We start from the raw sequence: 24,748 nt of genomic DNA on the forward strand, positions 1-24,748 counted from the left end.
TAGTAATTTTAGTTCTTAATTTTTTCAGAAACTGTGCTCTCTTGAGCATCTAAAGGCAGAATCATCATTTGCTTGTTCACAAATTCAACTGCTTGAATAATAGATGATTATATATTTTGGACCCTTATACCTTTCGTACAATTAATCTGTGAGAGAAATTAGAATAATAAGGCAGATTATTGGAGTTACAGGGGTTTTTTTACAAATCATGGTGATTTTTGCTTTAATAAACATGAAATTCAACTTTCTGCTTTGAATTATTCAGTTACTGCTTAAACTCAAAGTTGCTTATTTCATTGATAACACATTTTGAAGTAATGCATACATAAGGAAAGTATCAACTCTGTATCAGTACAAAGACTTAAGAACCTGTTCTTCTAAATATTTGTATGTTTGTCTTGCATTAGTCCAATTGACGTCAGTAGGATTACACACATTCACAAATGTAAGCGGGGTATAATGGTCGTGCACTGGAAATATCTGAACTGTCCAGTACTGGATTATCATAGCAATACTTTGACTTCAAAAGCTGTAGTAAAAATTATATATAGTCACTAGAAGCTATCCACCCACATAGTAGGTATACATAGTTCAGTATTAAGCAAAATAAATACCTTGTGATTTTTTTTCTTTTAAATTGAATGCTTTGACGTAGTCAAATTATTCCAGAAATTTGATAGCCAAAAACTTACTGAAATTATGCCATAGCAGATATTTATTTAGTGGTGTCCATATTTCAGTATATTCCTTGAACTGGAGTTTTCATCATTAAAAGTAGTTTTCTTTAAGACATTTCATTGTCTTTTTCACATTTTCTCAAGGTAACTCCAGACCTGTGGGATATTTCTGCAAGCACTATAGGTTCTGGCAGTTCAACAGGGAGGGGTAAAGGTTGAGGAATATTTTTTAAGGTGGGCTGCACTACTGTGAGAAATTTATTTCTCATAAGCTTTACTTGGTGAATTGTTAGAGCTCAACTGATAGAAATATGCATGTAGCAAATTCTGAGGTTTTGGAACAGAGTTGTGGTTTTGGGGCTTTTTTGGCAGGGTACTGAGGTTTTTTGTGATCTCTCATTGTGATACTTAGATACTATTTTGAGTTTAATAAAAATTGTATGTCATCCTTTTTGTAGGTATGGAAGAGTTAATTACGTGCTGGCTCGAAGACTTGAACTTCTACGAGAAGTTGGGCGGTTGCAGGAGAGTCTTGGAGTCCCAGGAGATGTTTCTTACACTTGTGAAACAGCTGGCCACTTTTTCTTATACCAAGTAAGGACTGAAATAGTTTTGCACACTGTATGACCTAAATACATTACAAAACACTTTGTAAAACTTGCAGTGATTTTTTTCAGAGTTGAGAGTAAAAGCAAAAAGCATTTTGCTTAGTGATTCACAATACAGTAACAGCTAAAGTTAAAATTGCAGCATGACTTGCTTGTGTTGCTATTGTTTTAAATCCTGCCTGCTGACTCACCAAATCATTGCCCTTCATGAATGCTGGCAAGGATTCTAACCTGGAGCTTCTCCTTCAGATAGGAAAATCTGTGGGCTGCTGTAAATTTTGGACAAGCATTAGAACAGCTACTTGATGGTCCTGATAGGAGGCTTTTATTGCATTAAATGCCAACATGCAGTCAGATACACAGTGTACAAAGTGGCATGTTGCAGGTACCTCATTTCTTCTCCGTGTATTTTTTCAGTGATGTGGTCTACATTTGCAATTAGTGTTGTATAAGGAGACTTAGAGTGGTACTGAGGACTGAATGCACATACTGTGTCTGTTTTTACAGAAGATACTCTGGGGTAGTATTAGTGTGGACCTTAGCATTACATGGACATTAGGCCTTGGAGAGTGCAAGGAACATTGCTAGAGGTCATCTTCTGGTTCAGTTTCCTCCTAATTGAATCCCACTTGGTATTTAAATCAAAGTAGTATAAGAGGAGATAATAAAGAAGTTTACTTCTGAAGTTTACTTCCTGACACAAGCTCAAGTGCTACCTAAGACATACCTTACTTCTGTAATATTTTTTTTAATGCTATGCTGCAAGCATATACATTGCCAAAAACATTATTATATAAACCCACTTTGCTTTGTCATAGGTAATGTCTCGTTGGGAGGAGTATATCAGTAAAGTGAAAGTTAAAGGTGGAAAATCGCCAGATGTTGCAGATGTCTCTAGTTTCTTTCCTTTTCACCAGTATTTTGCAAATGCTCCTCAACCAGTTTTCAAAGGCAAATCATATGAAGAAGATATGGAAATTGCTGAAGGGTGTTTTAGACATATTAAGAAAATATTCACTCAGCTCGAGGTAAGACATGTAACTGTTAAAAGGCAGGTGAGTCTGACTAATCCTGTAGAAAAACTTTACACAGTTCCAAAATTAGTTGGATTGTGGGAAGCAGCCATTCTGTATCCATTTTCACTGATGAGGTTAAAAGGATTGGTACATGTATCACTGCTCCTCTGATCTTCACAGGGTCTTGCTTTGAATTGCCTTTAATCAGATAACCTAAAACTCAGATTTTTCCAGAATTGCTTAAGAGGCTATTACAAGTTAGGGTAAAGGTGATTTGTGTATCATTTCATTATATTCACTGTAATGGTCTTTCTACTACTGAATTTGATGTGATGTTAGGATGCAGTAAAATAGGAAACAAGAAGATTCAGTAAAATAAAATCTTGGGGGATTCTGGGAGAGTTCCTCAGAATTATTTGAGTATTTGTTGCCATTTGTGCAAATTTGTATGTACATACAGGTTGGAAGAATTCTTTGATAGGTTTTTCCAAGATTGTTTTTCAAAATATGCTAAACCTGGAAGCCACAACAAATTATTCATGATTGTTAACAGTACTCTCAGAACATTTGTTGTTTAATTATGTTAAGAAGGTGGCCACATAGTTTGAGTGGATTAATTTTATAAGTGATATTTTTTCATATTCTGACTTCCAAGACTTTTCTTTTGTCCTCCTTAGGAATTCAGAGCATTTGAACTTCTCCGCAGTGGCCTGGATAGATCCAAATACCTGTTGGTGAAAGAAGCAAAAATCATTGCCATGACTTGTACTCATGCTGCTCTGAAACGACGTGACCTGGTTGAATTAGGTTTCAAAGTAAGGAATATACTAGTGTTACCTTACTAGTAGATTTTGGTGTTGGCTCTCCCTTATTCCCCACCCCATATGAATCTTTTTATCTGCCCCAAATCTAGGCAACTAGATTATTTAGAGTTGTATTTTTTTACCTGTATGTTTGAGTTTTTTAATTCTACTGAAGAAAAATATAATTTCTGTAAGTAAAAGATTAAATCACTTTTAAGTTATTGTATATACAAAAAATGCTTAATAGTGCATTTTTTTAAAAGTCAGTTTTGCCATATTACATGATAAGCACCAGCAATAAGATTAATAAAATAAAAGCAGAACTGGGTAGCAAATATAGCCTTTACAGCTTTGATTATCTAAAAATTAACAATTTGAGGAAAAATAACTATGATACAATGCTTTTTTCATTCTACAATGATTACTATAACTATTAATTTAGTGCAGTCTTTTTTTTTCTGATAAAAGCCAGCCACCAGTAATTCTTTCAATATTATTTTTCACTGGTCATGTACTGTATTGGATCACAAAATAGCTCCTCTTCAGTTTCAGTGCAGAGATACCAAATTAGTTTGCACCACTGCACAAAGCTTTTCTCCTGTGGTTTTGGCATACAGGAAGCATGTAATGTAATTCAGTCATGGATTCCTTCTCAGTATAAGCCCTGACTGGTACAGAGAGATCTGCCATTGATGTAGTAGGACTTCACCTATTTGGTAGTACTGATGTTTTGCCTATAAGGTGAAATCCTGCTCTAACTGTTCCACCCAGCAAAATCTGAAGGAGTTATAGATGCTTTCCTTAGGTAGGCTGAATTAAATACGTTCATTTGTGTTACTGTGTTTATGAACATCTTTTTATTTATTTATTTATTTATTTTTTTCCCCTCAGTATGACAACATCTTAATGGAAGAGTCTGCTCAGATTCTGGAGATAGAAACCTTTATACCTCTTCTGTTGCAGGTTAGACTTGAAACATAAAAGATCTTTCAAAAAAAAAAGATAAATAAGACTCTATGTTCTTGAACAATATTGAATATTAAAATGAAAAATATCATGTGCAGAAAGTAACCCAGAACTGATATTTGTTAGTAAGAACTTTCATGTTGATTATGAAATTGTGTAATTATTTTATTCAATGAAGTAGGCATCTTGCAGTTTGTTTCAAACTTTTAAATGACCACTGTATAACCACATGCATCTGGCAGGTGAAGGAAAATAGGTATATGTGAGAATTGCAGAAACTAAAGAGTTTGTGTAATTAGAGTAGATCATTTCACCATAGGGATATTCCATTACTTTATTTATGTGAGGAATCCTAATGGTCCTTGAAAATTGAATGGGCTTTTATTTTAACAAAACTTAAGGATCTGGCCTTCCAGAGTAGTAGTACTTGATTTCTTCACTTGCAATTCAGTAAGAAATTTTTAAAAGCAGAAGTTTTGAGGGGGCTCTTTGTCCAACTTTGTCATGCTGATATGTACAGAACAACTATATTGAATGCTTGAACATCTCCAAAGCAGAAACTTTCAGGAGCAGGTTAAAAAAAGAGAGTTTAGTTTTTTTGTGGTTTTTTTATTCTTGCCAATAAAAATTGTTTCCATCCTCTTACTTTCTTACTAAGGCATTTTCAGGCTTGAAGAATTGGACAGTCCAGATTTCAGTTTCCTTTCCTTGCTGTCTGATCAGAAACAACTTCAGAGCTCTTCTGCTTCAAGTGGCAGAAAAAGAACTTTACGTTCTGTCTCAAACAGTGTTCCCAAGGGGAAAGGGAATTATCACAGGAGTGTGTAATGAGGATCTGACAGCTGGAAGTCTCCAGGATGCTAGTTGTGATGAGCATTCAGTCCAAGAGCCAAGATGGGAATTAGTTAGGGGCTCATCCTGGTCATGGAAGAGGCTATTTGAGAATTACAGAAGTAAACAGATGAAACACATGAACTACAGAGACACTTGAAAGGCAAGTTCAGTTTGGCCTCAGACATCTGAACACTAAAAACTGTTTCAGATGCTTTGTATTCACTACCTCAGAATCCAAAAAATCAAGTTCAAAGGACGTTTCTGGGGTAGCTACTGCTACTGTGTAGTAATTGGGTTTTTGGCTTTTAAAGCAATATAATATGATATTTATTCTGATATTTTTCTACTAATTTTAGTAGATAAAGGTGCTTGTTTTATAAGAAAAGAGACTTTTTATTTACAGTTCTACTCTCTCATTGGATGGAAGCTGCAGTTCAGTGTAACTTAAAAACAAATATTGAGGGGCTTAGAAAAAGGCAGGCAATGTGACTCTTAATGTGTTTTGAGTGCCTTGATTTTATTGTAATAGTTGCTGTAGTGTAATTGTTCAATTCTAGAACCCCCAGGATGGATTCAGTCGTTTGAAGAGGTGGATTATGATTGGTGACCATCATCAATTGCCACCAGTCATTAAGAACATGGCTTTTCAAAAATACTCCAACATGGAACAGTCTCTTTTTACACGGTTTGTTCGTGTTGGAGTGCCAACTGTCGATTTGGATGCACAAGGAAGAGCAAGAGCAAGGTAAGGCAGAAAGTCCTTTGTCTAGCTTGTAAGAAAGTAACAGGTTAAAAATGAGAGAAGGGCACATATAGTTACAGAAACTTTTTTATTGTTAGGGCAGGACTTTGCAAAACTAGAATTTAGTTGTTTTGCTCCATTAATTCCAGCTTAGGCTAGGAAGGCAGATTTTATTTCTCTGAAAAGCAATCATATTAATTTCTTAATTGTAGTACTCTGTTGTTGCATGAGTACTTTAATGAAAATTATATTCAAAGGTACTCAATCATCTTAAGTGTTTATTTTACAAATGAAACTTTGCAGAAGCTTTGTTTTCTAAGTTAACATTTGGTATGTTCAAAGTTAAATAAAGACCTGATTTTTTTAGCATTGAATATATAATAATTCCCTTAAAGTCTATAAAAGGGTGCTTTTTAGGAGTAGTATTTCAGGAGAGAGGCATCTGGAGATTGGTTGTCCTCACAAAAATATAAAGCCTTTTTTATATTAAAGGAGACACTGCTACACTGTAGTGTAATAGCATTTCTTTTTTATCTATGTATTTGTCATTTCATTGTGATAATTTAAATACCAGATATACTGGTTGTGTAAATTGAGTATTTGTAGTGCTATGTTAAGAAGGAAAAATAAAACCAAATAAGAGAAAATTACTCCATATAAAATCTTGCTACTCTAAGTTTAATTTTAAGTCTTTATTTTAAGCATAAAGTGTAGTGGACAGTATGAAGGATAACTTCATTTTTTTCATGTAGGAAATGGTTGGAATGTGAAATATTACTTTTTGGTCTTGTGCATGGCAGTTCAGTATGATTTTTTAAATGAAAATTTTATTTGAATGTGATGGTAAATAGAGTTTATTTTATAAAATCTTACTGAACTTTGTGTTGACAAGAGAGCAGAAGTCCTTCACTTCGCAAGTGATTTCTTGATCAAGGATTTTTTGTCCATACCTTCCTATGCTTTGTCTTTTTTGATCACAGGTAGCTTCCCCATGAGCTATCTGCTTCTTAATCTGATCTGAATATTGTTGTGCATTTGTGAATGAGCAGTTAGTATTACTGTCATTTTGTTAGTATTGCTGTCCCTATAAATATCAGGAATCATTCAGAATTGGGTAGATTTTGTTTGCTGCAGTTCATGTCTTGTGTTAATTATTAGGCAACACACTAAATAAATAAGGAAATCAATTTATTTTACTGTAACAAGCCTTACCACAGTTAATGCAGAAAATACTTTTTTCCTTATTCCTTCTGCTTTGTAAAGAAGCATTAATATTCCTGAAGTTTTGTTGCCTGTGAAAATTTCCACTAGGATTTTGCAAAATTTGTACCTTGATCAAGAGGAGCAGACTTAAGCCTAAGTGTGCCACATTGACATGGCATCTGAAGTTTTCAGTGAGCGAGAACAAAACAGAATCACAACCTAAAAATAATATTGCTGGATAGATTGTGTGTGTTCATTCAGATATGTGCAGGCTGCCTAGCAAAATTGTTCTTTTTACTGAAAACCTACTAATCTTTGAACTATTCTGGATGAGTTCAGGAGCTGCTGTAACTCACTCTGTGGTTTGTTTCTGTGTGGTTTTGAGCAGTTTGTGTAACCTCTACAACTGGCGCTACAAGAACCTGGGTAACCTGCCCCACGTGCAGCTTCTGCCAGAGTTCAGGACAGCCAATGCTGGCTTTTTGTATGACTTCCAGCTCATAAATGTAGAAGACTTCAATGGTGTAGGAGAGTCTGAACCCAATCCTTATTTCTATCAGGTAAGGGAAATACTACGTGTGTAATTTATTAGCCTCAGTGGTGCTTGTTAGATCTGCAATGAAGAAAAATAGTAAACTGACATTCAGTTCATGTTCTCAGATAATTGTCATTAGTGTGATTTCCTGCTTTTAGTGAATTTTGTGTGTTGAAAATGAAACATTATGTTTTGCTCAGTGAATGACTTTGATACCTGTTTTTTCATTGTTAAGGGAGGGATGAGACTTGGTGTCATTCATTACAAAACATCATTTTGACCCAAGGCAAATTCAAGTCCATTGTAATTCAGCTGTAATGCCATGTAGCACTTCCCCTGAACACAAAGAATTGAAGTTTGCTTGGTAGCTCATAAATGAGTTTGAAGAGTCACTGTGTTTATTTGATCTATATGTAGGAATGTTAAAATGCCCATTCATAAAAGAATAAAACTACAAAAGAGCAAAAGTACTGCTATTAATATACATAAAGAGGCATAGAGATGTTGAGGATGAAATAAATTGCCAAAAAACCTTAGTCTTGGAGTTTCTCAACTAAGTTTTCAAACTCTCAAGTAAATTTTAAAGTTAAGCAATCAACAACAGTCTCTATCTGTTTCTCTTAAAATAGGGAAATAACGAGATACTTCTATTTTCAGTCCTTTTATTTTTCTTATTTTAAAATCTGGCAAAACAAACTATGGTGCCTAAAATAGCAAACTTGGGAAGAGTTAGAGCTGGAGCAATGTGCAAGTTAAGGAGTTTAATTGAAATGTGGAATTAACACCTTTTATTTTGCTTAATGTTATGGGAAGCAAATAATGTACTTTATGATGGTAATATTCATGTTCATTTTCCCCCCTGAAGATCACTAAGACTTACATGAATCTATATTTTTTAAAAGATATGAAATACTTTCATATTATTTTTATGTATTTCTCAATACATTTTCAGTACAAATCAGTGTCCTGCTAAAGAAGAATGCAATAGTAAATCATAATTCACTTTATCCCATTGCTAGATTGAGGATAGAATTGTTTGGAGAGATTATTTAGATTTTTTTTTTTTTGAAACTGTAGCATTCAATTAGTAAATAGTTGTCCAGTGGAACACAAACAACTGAAAGGAGTGCCTTATAACTGAGAGTGTGAGCACTGCTTCAGACTACTCTTTGGCTAAAGAAGATTAAGAACACTGACATGAGGACACAGAACACACTTCTCATTATATCAGTACTCTCATGTGCACACTCTTCTAATACTTTCTAGCATTACTTTTGTTTTTGGTGATCGTGATAATTGAATGATATTTAGCAGAGTATGTTGGTTTTTCACGAGATAACAGGTTGCTGTAATGTATTATTTCTCTTTGTCAATTTGAGCTTTTCTTTCCAGACTTAAAGGGGATTAAAATTTGTAGAATAGCTTTACACCCACAGGTGTTTGATATGCCTGGCAACTGCATTTTCCAAGTAATGCAGAGCCCACTTAGTAAGAAAAAATAAATGAGGCTGGTATGTCCTGCCTATTCAAACATATGCCAAGTGGGGATAAAATTCCTTGTATAAATAGAGCAGGAGTAAATGTCAGCATTTGAGAACAACTTTTTAACCTGAAAGATAATTTTTGTTGACAGAAAGTGGATTTAAATAGGATATGAATAACTTCAGTCTGGAAATAGAACAAAGCTTCCTGTAGCCAGAAGAGTGGTACTTTGGGACAGACTCGTGAGGTAATGACAGTGAGAGAAAGTTACGGTACACAAAATAACAGCTGATAATTTGTAATTGAATAGGATGATCTGCAGTGGTAATAACTGGATTTGATAATCCAGATGTCTGTCTCCTAATTAATACTTGAAAGGACTTTATTTATGGAAGTTCAACTAGTTCTTACTTTCAGTTTACTGAGGAGTGAGTCATTGCAGCTTTTTGGGCTGACTGGAACTTTTGAGTAAATATTGCAAAGTTTCAATCAGTGCCTAACAATAATATTGGTGTAGATATTTTTAGAAGTTTTCTGAAAAGGAATGAGAATGAAGGTATTAAACCTACTTGTGGTTCTTTTGTTCTTTCAAAATGGTTTGTATGAAGCGAACCAAGAATTGTCAGATCTAGGGACATTTTTCTTAGCACTAAAATATTTGCCTAAATACCTGGCAATGTCACAGATACTATTCTTTTTTTTTTGTCTTTTTCTTCATGTCTTCATGTCTTTTTCTTTTATTTTAAACTTTAGAATCTTGGTGAGGCAGAGTATGTTGTGGCAGTCTTCATGTACATGTGCCTGCTTGGTTATCCTGCAGACAGGATAAGTATCCTGACAACATATAATGGACAGAAACACCTGATCCGTGATGTCATTAATCAGAGATGTGGCAACAATCCTCTGATTGGACGGCCAAACAAGGTGACTTTGAAAATCTGCTAGTCATTGGAGTAGTTCTGGTTTCTGTGTTTTTAAATTGTCATATTGCAGGTCATGCTAATTTCAACTATATTTAAACATCTGTCTGTGGAAGTATTTCCTGCTTAACCACATGTTTATGAACCTGCATTCTATAGAATTTCAGAAATTAGTGCCTTTGTTTTTGCCTGTTGAATATTTGACAGAGTGAAGTCGGTGAAGGTGAAAAGATTACAAGCTATATGGGACAAAATAACACTTCTTGTAATTTCTTTGTTCTCTATAATAGCATCATTCCCTATAATCACATCTTTAGAAAGATCCACCCAGAATGGAAATTATTTGATAGAATGTGTGATCACAAATCTGAAGAAACAAAGAATATAGTTAAAATGTCTAATGCTAATTCTGCAGGTTAAAACGGTATTACAAAGTCAATGACTTTTCATAATCTTGGTATTAGCACCCCACTTCTAACTGTCTGAAGTTAAACAAAAAGAAGTAAAAGAAACAGTATACAATCAGACCAAAGCTCCTCCCAACATATTCCAGAAAAAAAAAAACAGACTTCTTGTTGGTGACCAACTGAATCAGTTAAGAATTTTCTCTTCTCGATTACTGCAATCTCAGTCCAAAGTTGATGTTAAAATTTTAGTATCATGTTTTAATTGAAATGGCAAAGATTAACCTATAGAGGTTATTTTTTCCTTTTTTTTAAATTCTCTAGGTGACAACTGTGGACAGATTCCAAGGCCAACAGAATGATTATATTCTCCTTTCACTCGTACGTACCAAAGCTGTAGGCCACCTTAGGTATGTAAAAACATCTTGTGGTGCCATAGCAGTACTTGCACTCTGTATCAGATCCAGAAATGTTTATAGTACATTATACAAAAGTTTCTGTTCTATGAGTATGTAGCAGAAATGAAGTTCAATGCTATGTATATAATTATTGCATTTTAAATGTTTGCACTTTTGGTTTAGGATGTGATGGAGGAAGACATGTCTAATCTTTGGTAGATAGATGAGTTATCAGATTCTTCTTTACTCATTCAGATACAGAAATGCTATTGGAATTTTTTTCTCAATGTTTATTCTCAACTTTAGTTGTGAGGTGTAAGAAAATAGTAGAAGGTGGTTTTTCATGTGGTATTGGTACAGTGAACCAATATATTTACAGTTCTATATAATGGTACTAGGATTTGCTTGTCATCGAAACAATATGTAGGGAGAACAACTAAAGACAAGATAGTGTTTTAGCAGATGATTTTATATTTCTTTTAATTAAGACTCTTGTGTGTCACTGATGAAAAAACATGATTGATTTTGTTTTCTGAAGGGATGTCCGACGATTAGTCGTTGCCATGTCAAGAGCCAGACTTGGACTTTATATCTTTGCAAGGGTGTCACTATTTCAGAACTGTTTTGAGCTAACTCCAGCCTTCAGCCAGCTCACAGCTCGACCACTTCACCTCCATATCGTTCCCACAGAATGTTTTCCAACAGCAAGGCAGGTAGGAACAGCTGCATTGGATTTTGGTATCTGTGATGGGTGTTTGTGTTTTTGAGTGGGCTGTAAGAGGTGAAACTTTTTTTTCTCTGCCAGACTGGTGTATCTGGTGTATCTTGGCATTGGACCAGGCTGTCCAGGGAAATGATGCAATCACTGTCCCTGGAAATACTTAGAAAAAGGTGTGGATGTGGCACTTGATGGTATGGTTAGTGGTGAACTCAACAAAGTCACTTGATGGTTGGATTTCATTGATATTAGAGGTCTTTCCCAACCTTCATGATTCTGTAGTTGTATGAATAACTCCTTGGAGTTATCTTTTGTCATGATACACATCAGCTGGTTTTAATTGATGTTTCCACAAGAGTTAATTATCAGTGTAACGTAAGTATCAGTAACTGTTGTGTCTGCATTTTCCTGAGTTCTGCCTGTGTAAATGATTCAGTATTTTTCTTTTGTGTTCAAAATATTTTTTTAGTTTTAAATGCTTTCTGTTTTGTTATGAAACAAAATAATGTTATCTCTCAAGCAAAGCTACATAAAGCTAATAATTTCTCATTTAAAGAGGTAAAATTACATGTAACAGAGTAATTCAGGATTGCAAGTTTTTTTTTTCTCTTTAAATTGGTTCCAATATCCCAAGAGTTTTACTGCTGAGCTAGGTTCATAAGTACAAAAACTTAATTTGTAATACTGCACTAGATCTTTAGGGAAAGGTTTGTGCCGAGGATCTAAGCACAGAGCACACAGAGCAGGAGCTAAATGAAGAAACAAAGGAGCATATCCACTCTGCGTTCTGAAGCTGCATTCACCCAAAATTTAGTTATAGATTCTCTGGTCTTAAATGCTGCTGACAAGCTTGGGAGGGAGCCCTTTGAATTGAAACTTCCAGATCGACTATGCAACAAGAATGCAATGAGCATGGTCACTGAGTGTGAGCAAGGAGCTGGGCTGTGACAAGCAAGAGGCTAACTCCTAATCTGATCATAAACAATTTGTGCATTCAATATGTTAAGTTACTTGAGTCCAAAATGTACTTAATGGAGTAGGAGTCAGAACCCATCCTCTCCTTTTGAAGTTTCTTCTTCAGGCTGCAGTATCATGATTAATCCAGTTCCCCAAAATGTAAAACCTATGCTTCTGAACTTTCCAAAGAATTCACCAATTTTTTTTCTTTGAAAAGTGTTATTTAATTTCTCAGGGCTTTTGACTTCTAATACAGTTAAATAACCTTTGAATGATGATTGTTTTGCTTTGTTTGCTGAATGTCAACTTTTTTCCTCTTCTTAGAATGGAGAAAGACCAGCTCACCAAATACATGTTATTAAGAACATGCCTCAAATGGCCAACTTTGTGTACAATATGTATATGCACATGATACAGAGTACACGCCACCATCAACAGGTAAGGGCCTTCTAACTTTTGGAATGCATTTAAAATAAAATAATTTTTCAGTGAGAGGCTGTTGAGATTTGTCTGTTTCTGTTATATTTAAAATTCAACAAGTGTTTGGGACTGGATTGAGAATATTAAGGTTTTCTAAAATGTACCTAAAGCTGTATGTTTGAGTGGTTTTAGCCCTAATTTAAGGCCACTAACCTATCAGTAGTTGATGACAAGTGCATTGATGGCTCTGTCTGGGCCTAAAATACTATCCATTAATACTTAACTTGTCCAGTATTAATTTGAAGGAAACTTGTGTGTTATGTTTCAGGTAAGTGAGGTATTTCAGCTAGTGGGATTATAACACCACTGCATGATGCAATAATTAAGAGAAAGACCAGATCATGTCTTGAAACTATTTTAACCCTGTTAAATCACCCTATAATCCAGGTTGGTTTGCAGCTGTAGTGTTTTTTGTTCTGGAGCAATTTTTTTCAACCCTACTTCAGCATCAAGCAAAATTGCATTGGGGTTGGAAGCAGTTGTAGTTACTTCTGTACCTAATTTTGCCAGTGTTTAATCCCTGAAGCAGAATTCAGAATGCAGCAGAAAGTCTTTGTAGTCTCATGTGAGTAATTGGAGCATTAAGGTAGCTTAGGTAGGATACTGAGAAGAGAGCTGCCTTTGCTCAGCATACTTGGATCTGTAAAGCATAGAGGTGGTTAAACCAAAAGGGAATGGTCCTAAATGCAATCCCTCAACTGCATCAGCTTTCACTCAGTGTCTGGGGTCTGTCATATTTATATTACCTATATATTATTCTTCATATATTATATAATACCTATATATTGCATTATAATTTATGCTTTCATGGTACTCTGAAGTTCCCTTACTGGTTTTTGCTCTTCTGAAAGATTTCCAAAAGTGGACAAAATTTATGTGAAAGGACACTACTTACTCTGTATTAGCAGACTGTGGAAAGAGAGTGTGAGCATGGCTGTCCTTGAACAGATAGTCTAAGAAATCTAGGTTCTGTTCTTTAATGCAAGGATGTTTTTGTCACATCCTCTTCCCTTTTTTCTTTCACTTCTAAGACAGGACAATGTAATCAGTAGCGATCAGAACCCAAAACTTTAACCGAATGTCAAACTTTCAGATAGAAAAGTTATTTTTCTCTGCAGTTCTTACCTAGTGACTTCTGGATTTTATTTATATTTCTGAGAGAAAGCTTCGCCCAAATTTCACCCCAGGTGTTTTGTTACCCAGAAAAAGCCTTTTCCAGATTGGCTGGACAGAGAGCATACTTTCTCACTATTTTTCAGAAACGCTGTAATTACCTGTGTACTATGAGGAAAAGGGGATATATAAATATGATGCTACTAGAATTTCTTCTGACTGTAATTTTTTTTAGTAGTAGTGAAGTAAGCTTACACTGTTTTTTTTGAAACCCAGTCCTGTAGGCACCTGACAAGACTTGCTTTGAAGCCAGTTTGTCTAGAATAGTTGGAGATCTTTCAACCATGCAAAATGTTATGCGATGAAGATTTAGTAGATTGTGCAGTAGATTGGCCACATTTAGGTGTAAATGAATAGCCCTGTCAAAACAGGGAACTGTATACATGTCCTGAAAAGCAGATGCTAGCATCTAAATTTTACCAAAAAGCATTTGCTTGACACTTTAATCAAATATGGACCCAGTCTCCTGCTAGTACCTGTTAGTCTTTTTTGGCATCCTAATCTTATCTATTGCTAGCTAAAATTAGTTACAAAACTGCTGCTTTCCTACTGTGACAATGAATCACATTATCCTTGCAGGAGAAGCCAAGAAGTGAGCTACTGAAAAAAAGCAAAGCTAGCATTAAATTTCTTTTATTCTGTTCAGTACAACATTATTATCTTCCTTTTCTTTTACACCAGGCTTTACAAGTAGTTGTCACAAAGCACAACAAGCATCTAAGTCACAGAAATCTGAGTTTGCCTCATACATCAAGAATGTATTTTTGTAAGATTTTTGGTTTGGAAGTACACTTTCCTGTGCACAGATGGTCACAGAGACCAGTCTGGTAACTTCAGAGTCTATAGAAAATGCTTTTTATTTCTCTTCTGGTAATTATAATGGATTTATATATTTGCCTATGCAAATTTGTAATATTAGTATCATCTAATTGAAGGTAAAACTTCACTGTAATTGACAACCTCATTTGTCATGTGAAAAAAGTTGCCTTTTGAGCAAAACAAAGCTAAACAATCAACTTTTTCAAGATTGCATTTCATTAAAAAGATCCAAAATAGTCTAAAGAAATATCCATCATGTCATTAAATAATGTCAGGCTGCAAGAGATGTGAGTGTTTCTGTTCAGCCTGGAATTATATAGCATTCATCCATACTCTTCAGCTCAGTGCATTGCTGAGTTTTTTTTTTGTCCAGTTTTGTTACTTGGCTACCATTCCAGCCTATAATGTTTTGTAAACTCCTTCTTTGGTTGTAAGCAGAACACTTTGAATACACTAAATTACTTTTTCAGAGGTGTTGTGTGAAAATATTTAAGCATTGTTTAACTGTTAGTGAAGCTTGAATTGTTCTACATTTACAGCTGTGCCATGAAACTTGTTAAGTACAGATAATATTCACATAGTATTTTATAAGATGTTGCAAGGGGAAATTATGGGTATGAGTTGTTAGACAGGCCTGTTGAAGGCATCAAAAACTGAGTTAAACATATCTAGGAGTTTGAAATGGTAACAGATAAAGTTAGGGTAGAAATACGCATATGGCTCCAAGTAGGGATTTACCATAACCCTATTGCTTGTCTGAGTGCCTGGGGTGATGAAATGTGTTTTCTGTCCTTGAGTTGGAACACCCTTGTTTCTGGAAATAAAAATGTATCTAAGATGACTATATTGTGATCATTATTCCAATTTTTTTTCTATAGGAGTCAAGTGCTTACAAATCATGGCTTCTAAATTTTAAATGTTGGTTGTTAACTTGTTATCTAATGCAAAATCCTAAATATAAGATGAACAGTTCAAACTAAATTGTAAAAACCTAAAATCCTTTTTTTTTTTCAATCATCCAGCATTTACTGCCCCCACCTGCCATGATTGAAGAACCAGAACCGACACAAACTGGAGAGACTGAAGTAGAAGGTGAAGGTCAGGGCATGCAGGAAGAAAATGAAGTAGAAGAAATGATGAAGGAAGGAGAATTGAACGTGGAAGAAATAGTTGAACATCGAAAAATGCCAGAACACCCTGGAAGAGACAGTGATAGTGGAGACAGTGAACCTGAGAATGAGACTGAAAAGTGATTGGTGGAATCCTTGTCCTTAATGCATTTTGGAAAATTGACAGGGAAAAAAGCAGTTAGAAAAATAATTGCTATTTTTACATTGACTTTCATTAAATAGTTGCCTATGTAATACCTGTCTGGTATATTTTTCACTGGATACTTTGTGGACAAGCGAGATGTTTGGCAAACATTCTGTTGAGTTTTTGTCACTATTGGTAATTTGTTTAATGACCTCAAATTGTATGCATTTTCCTTTTTATAAGTTGTTCAGTAAAGATGCTTTTTATACCAATTTTGAATATTTGACTCTTAATTCAGTCACCCATTAAACCTCACTAAGTATATTCAATATTAGTCAGACATGCTTTGTAGTTTCCTTAGTATTTTGCCATGGAGAATTCCTTATGCAGAGCTTTGCTTGTATACACTGAGATGGTATTTTAGGCATAGGCTCAAGTTCATTAAGATATTTGTTTTTATGTCTGAGAAATGTGAATTGTCATGGGACTTCAGAGTGATCAAAAGCTTTATTGAATTTTGAGCTTACTGGATTCTCAGGATTTCAAAGGCCAATGTACTTGTAGCAATTTCTCATCATTGACTTCTAATGTTCTTTTTAATTTATCAGTCTTTACAGAAAGAGGAAGGATGCAGCTTTTCAGCAGCATTGGGTTCTAAATTAGTGTTTTGAAATAAATTTCTTTTGCTTGGAGAAAACACAGTAATTGCCCAGGCTAAAGCTACATGAGGAGGAAAAGTGAAAGTAATTCCCTGAATGCAGGTTATGTAAAGCATATAATATGACATAATGGTTGAGTGGGTTTTTTTTAGGGTAACTTCTGAGTGTGCACATTTCATAAAGTGATCAGAGAAAGGATTTGTCCCTGATTCATTATGAATACTTGCCATAGTGTCAAATTAGTCAGTGGTTTAATGAGTCTTAGGAATTTCCAAGTAGATTTTCAAACACTGCAATAGCCATAGGAACATCTTTTGCTGGCAAAGGGAAAACTCTTGGCTTTCAAGTGTTGCAGTTGTGAAGCTGCCAGATGGACTTGGTAGAATGATTAGAGAATAATTAACTTCCGAGGTTTTTAAACAGCATTGAAGTTTTTTATTTTTCTTAATAGTTTAGAAGTATAGTACAGGAGAAAATAGCATCAAGTTAAATGTCTGCCAAGCTCCATGAAATGAATCTATTGTCTACCTGTCTGTGTGTCTGGCATCCCATCTCCCTCTCCCCCTGAAATCATTCTGTTCTCCTCTCAAAGGGGAGCTCAGGAGTAGCAAATCTAAGTATTTACCTTTGGTGTACAGTGTTCTTTTATGTTCTTCCTTTGCTGAAATGAAGTTTTCCTGAACAAGAAAAATAATGCATCCTTGTGTGGTTTGATTTAAGGGTGTGTACTGTTAATTACTGAATTGCCTGCCTTGGAAGAATGAATTGTGTTGAACGTAGGGGTATTAAAGTTTCATGCACTAACAGTTGTGCTCATGGAGAGTTGAGTAATGCTCAGCCTTCAGGCCACAAGCAGCTAGCTCAGATGAGGGTTGTCATTTTTGTTTTCCAGCTGATTTTCCATAAATACTGAGTCTGACAATTACTTGCTTTAGGATTCTAGGAATTTAAAAAGAATTCTCTAGTTGTTCGACAGGGCTGTTTTTCCTAAAATGAATAATTTAACTGACAGAGATTCTATAAAAGATTAGGACAGAATGACTCTTAACAAGCACCCAGAGCTGAAAGGGGCAGAGACCTTTGTGAGTGGTGCAGTTTGCAGTGGACAGTGTGCACAGCTGTTCCATGCAGGCCCCAGGAGTGTCTGGGCACTTTGGCTCAGTCCTTGGAGAGCAGCAGGCAAGGACAGAGCTCTCCTAGACACACCTCAGTGTTGCCCTGAAGGAGAAGTGCAGGTTGTTTCTGGCTAGAGGGCTGGAAGAGGCAGTTGAACTGCAAACAACTGTAAGAGCTTGAACAGCTTTAATGTAGAGCTTCAGAGGCACCAAGCACCCCCTTTAAAAAAAAGTGGAAGGTTTTGTTGAGGTAACTTGAGCAGAGCAGGTCATTTATCCTTAATGCCATCTCCCACTGTTAAACTTAACTTTTTTCAGAGGCATGGGGGCATTAGAGGACACATTTTCAGGGATTTTGGAAAATCGTGTCTGTTCTAGCAGAAAGTTCTTGAATCTTTTCTTTGGAGTGTGAGGTTGGGTTTGGGACTTTTAATTCCAAAGCTTTTTTGCTCTGTTATTAATTTTTGGTAAAGGATGAACTTAGTCTTTTCCACCAAAATAGTTTTATTATGATTGATCTGCATTTTCTTTCAAGGGAGAAGTGAAGGAGTCTAAAACTGTAAATTTGATCTGCATGGTTTGTTTTCTAATAGCAATATTTGCTTAGGATTTAGCATCTCTAACAATATCCAGTTGTTAAACTAAATGTATTGAAATTAAAAAAAATACACATAAATCTAATTACTTTAAAAAGACAAAATCTTTAAATGAACAGAGTAATTGCTAAAATAGCTTTTTAAACATTCTTTTTTAAGCATTATTGAAAAGATTATTATAGCAGTGCATGAAAACCTAATGAACAAAATTAAAATCTTTCTGAGGTCAAGATCCTCTAAGGGTATGAACTGGAGGAAAAGATATAAAATTGCTTTATTTTATTATTCCAAAGGTATAGAATAAGGACATTAGAGTGAAACTGAAGAGCCATTTGTGGTTGTTCTTTATATTTATTTAGCCAATCCTTACATGAATTGCCTCATTTTCCTCTTAGCACTGAGCCTGTAAAACAACTTAGTTACTACTTTCCGGACTTGCTTAGAAACTGGTTTAGAAACACCTCAACCCTTGGATGCTGATGCAGTGCTAATGTAAAAATGATACTGTAAAGCAATGTCCTGTTCATTTCTGTAACAGCCAGAAAAAGAAAGGTAAAGAGCAATTTAGTTTGGGTTCTGTCATCCATATATAGCTGAGATAATGCTATATAAATACAGTCTGGTTTCCATCTGTGACTGAAATAATGCAGTAAGGGCAAGTTTTGGTTTTATCAAAGAAAATGCCTTGGTAGCTCTCAGAGAGGTTTGCTTTTCCTTTAGTCTGTATGGACTTTGAAAGGGATTGGCACAGGTAGTAGGTAAGTCAGGACTAGAACATTCAGGAGCAGTTTTGCCAAGAGGAAAAGAAGGGACAAGTAAATGTATATAATCTCTAATATTAAATATAATATTATATGATAAACTTCTAAAGATAAGGCCTTTACTTTTTGCTAGCCTACATTGTATTTGCTTTAGTTGTGTACACAGAGTACTGCTCTGTGTGTTCAATAAGGCAGGACCTAACTTCCTTTGGAAGAGAAGCAAGCACTGGCAATTTCCCTTCCCTCTTGGAGTGGATCCTGCCATTTCCTGGAATGTAAAAGGCTATGAATCCTGAAGAAAAGTGTTCTCATGAGGATTAGAAATTAAGGTTTTTTTTTTAACAAAATGGCTTTTCAGCATTTTCAGGACCAGAGAGACCAGCTTTCTGAAATCACTGAATTCTTTTAAAAGAAGACCTAGAGGTGGTGATAATCACATGCTGGATAAACATTGTATGGTGATATACAATTCCATTGAAACAAGAAGTAGGTAACACTTGAAATCTTGAAGCAAGCAGACAAAAGTCAGTATCCTGGTCAACAAATGAATCACAGCCCACAGCAGTCAAAAAGCTGTGAGTGCTGTTAAGGTACATTACAGCATAGTTTCCTTTGCCAAACATAGTACTACTCTCAGATGAGATAATCAATAGAAAATGAATGTTTTTGTGGGAGTTTTGGAAGCTGTTTTTATGGCCCTTAGTGCTTCCTTTGCTTTGTGGTTTCTCAAGTGTAGTTCTTTCTCGAAGTGCTGGCTCTTTAGGTACCTCTTGGAAAAGCCCAATAAAGTGTTATAATGTTCACATGCTATGTTTTCAAAGAACGCTGCTTCCATTGCAAATTGCAAAAGAACTTTCAAGAAAGACTTCCAGCTAAGTATCCTCTGTAAGTCATGTATTTTCCTAAGTTTTTGGGAGGTATCTGAAAAAGTACAGTACTCAAATTTCAAAAATTTGCAAACATGAGTATCTACAAAATTGCTACATTGAAGAGAATAGGAGAGAAACAGTAATTCCAGTTACTCCCTTGCAGTTTCTATACAGCAGTATTTCAGACTAAACACTAGTATAGTAATGAAAAAGTGATTTTTTTTCTTCCCACACTCACTTAAAAAGTGATTTTTTAACTCCCACTTAGGTAACAAGGAGACAGATCATCTCTCCAGGCCTTGCTCTGGAATGGCTTTAGCTTAATCTAACCAATATAAAGGATAATGTAATACGTAGCTATTAAGAAAGATAGTGTATTTTATTAAGCTGGCATTATGATTTTCACTCACCTTGAAAAAAGAGCAAGGGCAAGGATAATTGGATCAAGTAATAGCATTAATTAAGTGTAATACACTGTTGCTGTATCTCTGTGTCTGGAAAATGAAATTCAAAAAGAAGATGAAGAGGAGTTGTTTCAGCTATGGTAAGAAACCTTCCAGAGCTTAGGTGTTATCTTTCTGCTTTAGAAACACTATCAGAGCAGGGTGTGTTTCTGTACAAGTATGTTTTAAGAAAATGCAGACCCAAACAAAAGGTTGAGCCAGTTTCCAACAATGACATAGTTCACCTATAGGTGTTAATTAAAAAGCTATATACAATAACAGTGCATGCTTGCTTAACCAAACATTAGAATGTTGTGATTCCACAGAACAGCACAAAAGAAGCAAGCTGGATTGCCAAATAAGGATCAGGAATACATCAGTCCTGGCACCATTTGCAAGAGATAAAAAGAAGCCGCCCTTATTGCATTTATCAAGTGTGAATTCCTAAATTGCTGCAGCCCACTGTAAGAGAAGCCCTGCAACACATCTCGAGACGCTTCAGCATCCTGCTGTGCTAGTCTGACATCTCTTGTGTGTCAAGAGCACTTATTTTTAGATGGGACAGTCGTTAGGGACAGGACGTATCTCAACTACTGTAAAGGAAGAAAGGAAGTAGTTCAGGGGCAGCAGAAGTGGGTAGGGAGAAGCTCAGTACAGAAGCACAAAGATTCTGTTTCTGACCACAGGCCACAGCAGTTTAGGCTTGCCCTATTTTTTCAGAGTGATTTTTGACAGCAGCAGTAGTGTCATATTGGGCAATATCCTGTTTTCTAAAATGAGAACATGTTTTGCAAGTTGAGTCAGAGGGGGGCGAAATCCACTTGCCAGTAGTCCTCCTCTGCTGAGGACACATTCAAGAACATTGAAACAGGACTAACTGGGATGAAAAAAGTCCAACTGTGGAAAGGTTTTTCTTGCTCTCTGTCACTGACAACCCCTGGAAATGTGATCAGCGTTGAATAAAAACTGCTGAATTGTAATTGTGTAATGTAATGTAATGTATGATCTAAGTTTGAAGAAAACTTATTGTTTCTGTATAGCTATGAATTAAACCTAATAATGACTTAAATTAGTTTAAGATAAGAAGAGATAATGGTTTTGCACATGAGAAAGATATACTGAAAATTGCTATTCTTTGATTAAAATATTTACTGAGACTAAGTCTCCATAATGAGTTTTGTGCTTTCATATAGGTTCTAGAGGAGAATGCTACGTATTCACCTTCAATAAAATTTGAGTTCTTATTTTGGACACTGTTTTTTGGGGTTTTTTTTTAACTGATAGTCTACTGTGTACTGATCTGGATTCTTATATCTCTGTTGATGTGTAGTAGTGAGAAATCTTGTGGAGAGCAAGGCCAGAACCCATGATGTCCAGTTCAATTCTGTATTACAGCTTAGTATCTCAGCTATTGCAACAGATGTGTTTTACATAAACTTTAAGTGATGAACTATGGGTTTTCAAACAGAAAATAAATGACATTATTTGGAAACATTTGTGGGATATTGTTTCTGAAAATAATGGGGTTCTAAACATGACAATTTTCCCAAAGCAATGTTTTTCCCAAAATGATACATTAATGTTGGAATTTGTTTGCCACTTATTAAAAAACAATCAACAAATAAAAACTGCTCCAGCACTTGCCTTTAGTAATGTTTTTCCCTTACACGAATTATACATTTTAAGAAGTCAAGGGATGAATTAGAAAGTAAAAGGTGCAGTATTAAAAAAACATCAAAACCAAACAAAAAAAAATCAATTAATTAAACAAAAAAACTCACCCACACCTAAAAACCACCCCAACATATTTGATTGTTTAAAATTTCCATTGCTTTGTTTGTTGATCCAATTAGCACTGAAGGGAATTTAAAATTTGGAGTTTCACACAAAATGAAAACATCAACCTGTGACCAGCTCTGATCAAGTATGTTTGAATGTTGAACCATTCCTGCATTACTACTTGTGTTCCATTTTGAAAAATGGTCAGCCTCTGTGCAGAAGTGGGTGACTCACTGCAATCTTCATCAAGTTCAAGCTGTTGGAATTGTCCTAAATGCCCTGCCTTCCTGTCCTGGTAAAAGATGGAGTATCTTACTCTTTCTTTCCTTGTCCACATTGATGTTTGAGGCACCTGCTAGTTCTACTCAGAGCAGAGAAACGCTAAGAAATTTTCACAGGCTCAGTTCTTTATCTCATTTGATCTCCAATGTGCTATGAAGTAATCTTGTTCCTGCTCACACAGATACTTCAGTGATGGGACAGTTGTCCTGGATTGCTCCCTGCTCCTGCCGTGCTCCCCGCTGGCGCTCCGTCAGTCCGAGCTGCGTGATGAGATGAGACACTGGGGACAGCTGCTGCTCCTGACTCATGCTCAGTACCTCCCTGTAACCCTGAGCTGAAACAGGCACTGTAAATTGGAAACAAAACCTGGCCAAATGCAGCAGGTATAATATTTTACATTTTATCTGTTGAAACACAAATACCAGTGGAAGCACACATGCATACCCTGTGTAGTGGTGAATTTATATCAAATTGATTCTCAAGAGGATCTCTTACTATAAGCACAAATGCATTTAGTTTTGTCAGTATGAAGCCTGAGATTTAATATAAGGTAAAGCCGATTTTGTAAATAATTAGTTTAAATCAGATTTTTATGTTATTTCATTATACAGAACTATGAGTGAATACCCATGCTTTCTTTCTATGCAAATATGCAAAAAACCTTTCAATTTAAACAACATAAAAGGGTTTGTCCTGCAAATTTAAACTTATTTGCTTTGCATTTATTTTATTACATTTAGGAATGACGTCTTACAGTGTTCCAAAATGAATACAGTGAAATAAAGGGCTCAATGCAAGTTATTGTTATTGCTAATACTCCTCTACCATGGAGGAGGAGATGTGGAGAAGGAAATCCCTCTCTCATGTGTCTGAATTCTGCCAGCAGAGTACCAGAGGAAAGCATGTTTCACCCAGGCTAATGAGGCTTTGGGTCAAAAGTATTTATCTTGATTCTCCTAGACCTTAGAGAAAGATGCTAAATTTACCAACATATAAATTTGTCCTAAAATTGCTACCCAAAGTTTTGTGTAAGGGATTGCATGACTGTGAGTAACTGGGGCCTGGAAGGCAATGGGTATAAACTGGTGAGACCACTAGATCAGAGGTGCATAATATACCATGAGCACAGTTTGAGGAGGTGCCCACTAATGTGCAGCTGCAAGCTCAGTATCTGCCTCGGTGATTTAGCTTTAATTTATGAATGTAACAACAGCTCCATGTCTCTTCTGGCAAAACCTTGTACATGAGCTATAAATACATCTGCTTTGATAAAATATTTTCCCAGTTGGCACCTGTCTCCACCTTAGGCTACTTTTCTCCTTTGAGAAACGAGAGAGGCAACTGTGTTTGTTCTGTTCTCACACTGATGCCTGCAGAGCCAAGCTCTCTTCCTCAAGTCAACCAGAAAACCCTTAGTGGGAATCTTCCCCTACTTCTGCCTTCTGCCTCAGTTTGCTGTTGATAGGAAAATTTGCTGGATGGGTTTTGCAGCTTTTTGCAGGCTAGATATGGCCACATTCAACACACAGTTGAAGGGAAAGACATAGTCTTCACCTTGCAAGGTGAGCCTCTGAGAGATTAATGTGAAAAAGAGTGGATGTGCTCATGAGTAGAAATCTGTATAAATTTGTAAGGGTAACTAACACTAAAGTGTCAAACTGCCACTTCCAGTCTCAATGTCAGCCATGTACATCAAAGTCTCTCCTAAGCTACACAGCCCTGTGGCATCAGGTAGGACATGTGTGCAGATTTTCTGGTTACGGTTTTAGATTTTGGGGTTTACATACTGTTGTATTCACAAAAGTTTTGGTTTGGGTAGGGGTTTTTGCTCTCACATCTACCTCTATGCTGATGGGTGTCAGTATCTGTTCAAATCAGCAATTTTGAAGACAAGGAACAATTAATCATAACAATCTTCTGGGTAAGTCTGAGAAAAGACTTGAATGTGTGCATAATGTCTTCATTAAATTTTTTGGACTATCACCAGTACAGATACCCTTGTAAAATCTGCTTAAAATAGGGAACTCCCTCACCCAATAGAACAAGAAACACAGTACTTTCTTGTCTTGTTCTAGTTTGAAGCCAAATTTTAGACAACTTAATATCTGAAATATATGCATAACTGAGAAGCTTGAAGATAGATTTAATTAGCTATTTAACTAGTTTGTTTAGGAAAGGCCATGAGAAATTAAGCACTACATTGCAATGATATGTCTGTAGGTACATGTTCAGAGTGAAGATTTTGTTTGTTTTCT

The 24,748-nt window shown here is 35.7% G+C and overlaps 1 protein-coding gene across 1 annotated transcript in view; it reads left to right on the top strand.

Moving 5' to 3' along the window:
* AQR (aquarius intron-binding spliceosomal factor) overlaps positions 1 to 16,261 on the top strand; it is a 48,099-nt gene extending 31,838 nt beyond the window's left edge. The window contains exons 25-35 of the mRNA XM_079308096.1: positions 1,136 to 1,271; positions 2,104 to 2,313; positions 2,979 to 3,116; positions 3,996 to 4,067; positions 5,462 to 5,649; positions 7,238 to 7,409; positions 9,620 to 9,790; positions 10,515 to 10,600; positions 11,127 to 11,301; positions 12,588 to 12,701; positions 15,758 to 16,261. Of these exons, the coding sequence (XP_079164222.1) occupies positions 1,136 to 1,271; positions 2,104 to 2,313; positions 2,979 to 3,116; positions 3,996 to 4,067; positions 5,462 to 5,649; positions 7,238 to 7,409; positions 9,620 to 9,790; positions 10,515 to 10,600; positions 11,127 to 11,301; positions 12,588 to 12,701; positions 15,758 to 15,988 (1,693 nt within the window). The 3' untranslated portion in view covers positions 15,989 to 16,261. The remainder of the gene's footprint in view (positions 1 to 1,135; positions 1,272 to 2,103; positions 2,314 to 2,978; positions 3,117 to 3,995; positions 4,068 to 5,461; positions 5,650 to 7,237; positions 7,410 to 9,619; positions 9,791 to 10,514; positions 10,601 to 11,126; positions 11,302 to 12,587; positions 12,702 to 15,757) is intronic.
* Positions 16,262 to 24,748: the final 8,487 nt, after the last annotated feature.

The sequence above is a fragment of the Erithacus rubecula genome, assembly GCF_903797595.1.
Source record: "Erithacus rubecula genome assembly, chromosome: 6".
NCBI classification, from domain to species: Eukaryota; Metazoa; Chordata; class Aves; order Passeriformes; family Muscicapidae; genus Erithacus; species Erithacus rubecula.